The sequence below is a fragment of the Thamnophis elegans genome, chromosome 6, assembly GCF_009769535.1.
Source record: "Thamnophis elegans isolate rThaEle1 chromosome 6, rThaEle1.pri, whole genome shotgun sequence".
Classification (NCBI taxonomy): domain Eukaryota; kingdom Metazoa; phylum Chordata; class Lepidosauria; order Squamata; family Colubridae; genus Thamnophis; species Thamnophis elegans.
The window spans coordinates 69,492,977-69,499,770 of NC_045546.1; the positions used below are offsets into that span (position 1 = coordinate 69,492,977).

Below are 6,794 nucleotides of genomic sequence, written 5' to 3' on the forward strand. Positions count from 1 at the left end.
TGAAGTGTTAATACCACTTTATAATGCCTTGGTAAGGCTACACTTGGAATACTGTGTTCAGTTTTGGTCGCCATGATGTAGAAAAGATGTGGAGACTCTAGAAAGAGCAACAAAGATGATTAGGGGACTGGAGACTAAAACATATGAAGAACAGTTACAGGAACTGGGTATGTCTAGTTTAATGAAAAGAAGGAGTAGGGGAGACATGATAGCAGTGTTCCAATATCTCTGAGGTTGCCACAAAGAAGAGGGAGTCAAACTATTCTCCAAGGCACCTGAGGGGAGAACAAGAAGCAATGGGTGGAAACTAATCAAAGAGAGAAGCAACTTAAAATTGAGGAGAAATTTCCTGACAGTTAGAACAATTAATCAGTGGAACAGCTTGCCTCCAGAAGTTGTGAATGCCCCAACACTGGAAGTCTTTAAGAAGATGTTGGATAGCCATTTGTCTGGAACGATATAGGGTTTCCTGCCTAGGCGGGGGTTGGACTAGAAGACTTCCAAGGTCCCTTCCAACTTTGCTATTGTATTGTATTGTAAAATAAATAAGTATAGACAGCAGCCACGATGATTCATTAGCTAATCATAAAGCCAAGTAATGGCTCACACATTTGGAGCCCCAGGCCTGGGTACATAGCCATGTTTTTAGAGCTTTGCCAAAAGCTAACAAGGTTGGCACCATTGTAATCTCTGAGGAGAGGATATTCCATAAGGCAGAAAAAGCCCATCTTCTAGTTCCTGCCTGTCAGCACTCTTTGGCTTACAGGGTCTGTAGCATGCTGAGTCTATTAAATCAGATTGAACGAGTAGAAACTTTTGCAAAAAGATGATCCCTTGGGTAACCTGATCCCAAGCTATGCAGGACTTTAAAGATGACAGACAGTACCTTGAATTGCACCCAGAAATACACTGGCAACCAGTGCTGCTCAGAGTAGAGTAGAGTAGAGTAGAGCAGAGCAGAGCAGAGCAGAGCAGAGGTGTTACATGTGCCTTATAGTTTTCATTATCCATGCAGTCACATTTTGCATCAGCTGAGGTTTCCAAATGCTATTTAAAAACAGCCCCTTGTAAAGCATATTACAGTAATCTAAGGAGATTATAAGGAACAATGTGTTTCAGTTTTATTAATTTTTTTTTTGCCTGAGCAAGCTAGTTTTCCTTCTGGGCTTTTTGTTTAAAAATCAGAGGGGCACTATTTATCTAGTTACTTGAGGTGGAATGATTTTACTCACAGTTGAGCTATTGAAGCAATTGCAATCAAACAGAACTTCGCTACATAGTTTAAAAAATTAAATTAGAACTTTCATTTTGGTCCAGCCTTCTCAATGAATAAAAAGGAGGGCTATGAATTCTGCATGTCATTTGCAATGAGGCGGGCAGTGAAGAAAAACATATACTACTGATTATATTTGCAGTGGTGGAATAGCTGCAAAAATGTCCTGCATAAAGAAATACTGTTGTATCTCCCTCCATCAACACAAAATGTAAGTCAATTACCAGCAATATATTTTCCCAGCTGGACAGGCACTGCAGAAGGATTTTGACAGACTTGAATCTTATTCCTATCGTATTCCTATCCAACAAAATGAAATTCAACGGTGAAAAAGGTGTGCTTTTCCACTTAGGCAAGAAAAATCAAATACATAGGTACAGAATATGTGGTACATGGCTCAACACAGTAACTTGAGAGGGATCTTGCAGTCCTATGGGCAACCACTTAAATATGAACCTGCAGTGTGCTGTAAATGCCAAGAAAGCAGTGGTGGGATACAGGCATACCGGTGCCTGCTGGGAGCATCAGGTACCATTCCGGTATGGTGCTCTGGATGGCCCACCCGCCCTCCTTACCTGTATTTGAGCCGAACGGGGCTTTCGCCCACATGCACAGAGTGTAAGGAGCCTGCGCGACGCTCCGCCAAGCAGCTGGGGCATCACAAAGCATCACAGGCAATAAGTATGCATGTGTGCGATGCGTGCGTGCTGCATGCATGCATGTGGTGGATGCCCGGCCCCGTTGCACCGTACCAGTTGCAACGGGATCCGGAACCCACCATTGCAAGAAAGCTAATGCAGGCCTAGGTTGTGTTAACAGAGAGATAGTATCAAGATCATATGGCTATGTTATAATGTCTTGGTAAGACTACACTTAGAATATTGCATCCAATAACTTTAAGTATCAGCAACATATGAAAAACATTAGAAAGTCTAAGAGCAAACTTAAGGAAGTCCAAATACTTAAGTAAACTTAAAATCCATGTACATAGCATGAACACTGGTTTGAAAAAAAGAATCAAGTTAAGAATTCATTCAACATGAAGAATACTTTATAAATAAAAATAAAATTATAAAATTGTGCTTAATTTAATATGATTTCTAATAATAAGATATAGTTACCAGATAAAATACATGTAGCAGAAACAATCTACAATTAAAACATGTTTCTGCTTTGCTTCTTTTCAAATTGTATTGTTTATTAATTCCTTCCAGTTGCTAACATTCACAAGCAATGTTCTTTTAAGTTTGCAATACATGCATCATCTATAAATATTGTTCAAAAAACCCATCAGACTGAGAATTCATTCTTTATTCATTAAAGAATAAAATCATTCACAAAGGCAGAATCATTATTAATGTTCCATTTGTTTAGTAGATGAATCATGAACAAAAACAGTAAGTTGCAAAACTTAATAAGTACCCAGAGTCACTTTTGATGCAGTGATGCCATATTAAATAAAATAATACTAGTAAGCTTATTTTTCTATTATAGAAACAACTTTGATAACTATTAAATAAACTACATACTTAACATGTACTTCAGTAGCCACTTATATTCCAAAATTTCTAAGAATTAATGACTTTTAAATCAACTGGAAGAGTTTCATTGAGAAGACTATCTTTTTAAATTTAACTGAAACAATATTTTGCATTATGATTAATCCTAAATTAGAAGCACAGGTATAGAGTGTTGACTTAATGTCAAAGACTCCACAATGAGCACAACTCACCGCTTTAGCTGAATCTGGGATCAATTCTGTCCCATTCCTAAGCTCCCCATTATTTGCAAAAACAGGAATGTTGGGACTGAAAATCATAAGGTCACTCTTGGCACCAGCATCTGCATTCACTCCTGCCAGGATGTGACTGTGGCAATTGGAATAGGACAAGCTTCCCACTTCGCCAGGACACACCAGGGTGGCCATACCAGGGCCATACACCATGGGTTCCTTTGCCTTGGAGTGGCATCGCAGGATCACGTAGATGAAAATAGCCAGCAGAAAGAGGCTAGAAACAGAGCAGATGGCAATGATCAGATAGATGTTGATTGACTCCACCAGGGGCATGAAGTTCTCCCCAGACCTGGAAAGGTGAATTTCTGTTAGGATGGCCTGGGCATTTTTCACCAGTGACACACTCAGGGTAGCTGTAGATGAGAGTTGAGGTTTTCCATGGTCCTTCACAAGAACCAACACACTCTGGATTTTGCTTTCTTCTGACTCATCCAGATAATCTTTGGTACTCACCTCACCACTATACTGCCCCACAGTCCATAGACTATTGCTTTCTTCAACCAGTTCATACCTTAGCCATGCATTGTATCCAGAATCAGCATCCAAGGCATGGATCTTGCCTACAATATGCCCAGGCATCACAGGGACCACTAGAAGAATCAGGTTCTCTTCTGATGATCTTGACACAACAGGTGCATTGTCATTCTCATCCATCACAAAGACTTGAACTGTCGCATTGCCACATAAGGAGGGGATTCCAGCATCCTTGGCTCTCACCTGGAACTCCAGCAGTTTCAACTCCTCATAGTCCAAGGACTGCAAAGCGTAAAGTTTTCCACTCTCCGAATGCACAGAGATGTAGCTTGACAATGGCCAGAGCTTCTCATCTATCCAATAGGTGATCAGGGCATTCTCAGCTATGTCTGGGTCCAAGGCAGATATTGTGAAGATGTGAGCACCAGGGGGATTGTTCTCTTTCACAAAGACTGTGTAGGAGGGTTGAGTGAAAGTAGGTGCATTGTCATTTATGTCACTAATAGGCACTAACAGGGTGATACTAGAAGACAGTGGTGGAACACCTTGATCTTCCACTGTCACAACCATCCTGTACTCAGCCACCTGCTCTCGATCTAATGTTGCACCAAGAATCAGGGAGTAGTAATTCTTGAACGTGGACATGAGTTTGAAGGGTACTCCAGTGGGCCATAAAAAACATCTTACCTGTCCATTGTTGCCGGAATCCCTATCAGAAGCACTGATGATGGCTACCACAGTCCCTGGAGGGGAGTCCTCTAGCAATGGCACTGAGAGAGAATTGACAGATACTTCAGGAATATTGTCATTTATGTCCAATATGTCAATAAGAACTTTACATTGTTTGGACAATGGAGGACTGCCTTTATCTTCTGCAACAATATGAAGTTCATAGAAATTTGTGTCTTCATAATCCAATTTTCCAATCACCTTGATTTCCCCAGTATCAGAATTAATACCAAATGTGTTTTTAAAATGTAGAGGTACTTTATTACTAAAAAAATAAGAGATTTCCCTATTAATCCCCTCATCTAAGTCTGTAGCATTCAGAGTAATAACTAATGACTCACTGACTGTGTTTTCTAGCAACTTTATCCTATAAACAGGTTGATTAAATAGAGGAGGGTTGTCATTTATATCCAGCACATTGATGACTAGCTGAACAGTTCCTGTGAGTTTTGGTTCACCCCCATCTGTGGCTGTCAGTACTAAATGATGCACAGGGCTCTCCTCTCTGTCAAGAGGAACCTTCAATACAAGAACTACAGATTTACTCTCATCTTCATCATTTCCTGAATCAAGAGCAAAATGGTTGCTTGGGCTGAGCTTATATGTTATCAGAGCATTAGTACCAATATCTGCATCAGATGCTCCTTCTAATAGGAACTGGGTGCCAGACATTATGAGTTCTGCTATGCTCAGGATCTGTTCCTTGGCAGAGAAGATGGGAGCATTGTCATTCATGTCTTTGATTTCAACCTCCACATGGAAGAACCTCAGAGGTTTCTCCACAATCACCTCCAGATGAAGGACACAGTCTGCATTCTTGGCACACAGCTCCTCCCTGTCTATCTGGGAATTAACAAACAAGATCCCATTCTGCAGGTTTACCTCAAAATAGTCCTTCTCTCCTTTGGACAGCATCCGGAACATCCGAGGCACCAGCTCGCTCACCTCCAATCCCAGATCCTGGGCGATGCGGCCCACAAAGGTGCCGTGCTGGGATTCCTCCAGCACAGAATAATGGAGCTGGCCGCTCCCCATTTTCCAGGCTGTGTGTAGCAGAAGCAGCTGCAGCAGCCCCTTCGGCCAGGTAAGCATTGCAGACACAACACCAGCAAGCTCTTCTTTCTCTAAATATCTTGCCTTAAAGGTGTGAGGAGCAGAGCCCACCTACCCCAGCCATACTGGTTTAGAGGTTGAATCTTAGCTTGTTGGGCTTTTTCTGTTGTTTGATATTCCCACTGTGGATCTTGCTGGCAGAAATCTCAGTACCTTTAAGGGCGGAGCTCTGCATTTTCAGTTTCACTTAGGAAACAGTGACCTCTTGTGATTATAATTAAAAATGTTTCCATTGTGAAAAAAAGACTTATTTTTTGTACACCTATAGACTATATTAATTTGTTTCCTTTTATGTATAGATACTTCTCTCTCTCTCTCTCTCTCTCTCTACCTATCTATCTATCTATACACACACACACACACACACACACACACACACATACATATACACACACACACATACATACATACATACATACATACATACATACAATCACACACCTCACTGCAAGGAATAGAAATAAAAGTATCTATGTATGTATATAATACACACACACATACATATACATATATATATATATATATATATATATACATACACACACACACACACATACCATACATACATACTTTTATTTATTTGCAATGAAGTATGTGATTCTTTGCACAAGGGGCTTCAGGATAAATAAGCTAATGAATTCCATTTCATATATTGTTGTAAAGTGCCAATTGTTCACATAAAAGTATGTATATTATTGTGCATGTGTACTTCTATACATTTTCTTTTTGCTCTTCTTTTGTCTTTTCATTTCACAGTATTTCAGTTTTTATGGTTGCAAGTTCTTCTGACATTTGATTTTGTTAAAGAAAAGAAAAGCATTTCTCATTTTTTAAAGTGTTATAAATCACTTTCTCTTTTTTCCACATATACAGTATTACCTGCTTTCCATCAGATGCAACTATACGAAGGCAATATTTTGAAGAATAATATTCTTCATTAATATTCCTCATCTATTTATTTCTTTTTATTCAGTTTTGATGGCCACACATTTACCATGCAAGCCGCAATGGCTAACATCCATTAAAAGTAACAAAAAATCAAAGCAAATTAAAAGTACATGCTGTTTAAAACTGATGTCCTGTACTCGTGCTGATTTGATCTTAAGCTGGTTTTTAAAGTATATTTGGACTGATAAACCTAGTAACAAGCTTGCAAGGTATTCAATCCTTCCACTGGACAATTCTCATTGTGCTGACCCTTCCTGCCTTTCTGTCCGTCCCCCCCCAAAAAAACCAGCTTCAAATCTCTTTCCTTTCTTGCCATGTCTTCCTCTATTTAGAAATGTTATATATGTGTACTAATATTTATACATGCAAACATGTTTTTACAAAAGTAAGTTTCTACATACAGGAATCAATATTCACATACATGTGTGCACAAGCTGTAAATTTTTTAACAAAACCCTTTTT

At 39.5% G+C, this 6,794-nt stretch overlaps 1 protein-coding gene across 1 annotated transcript; it reads right to left on the reverse strand.

The window, feature by feature from the left end:
- Positions 1-1,489: 1,489 nt before the first annotated feature.
- On the reverse strand, positions 1,490-5,363 carry LOC116510791 (protocadherin alpha-10-like). Its single transcript, XM_032220443.1, has 2 exons — positions 3,006-5,363; positions 1,490-1,573 (listed from the first exon to the last, which is right to left on the reverse strand). Exons 1-2 carry the CDS (start codon positions 5,361-5,363, stop codon positions 1,490-1,492), a joined length of 2,442 nt encoding a protein of 813 aa, XP_032076334.1.
- Positions 5,364-6,794: the final 1,431 nt, after the last annotated feature.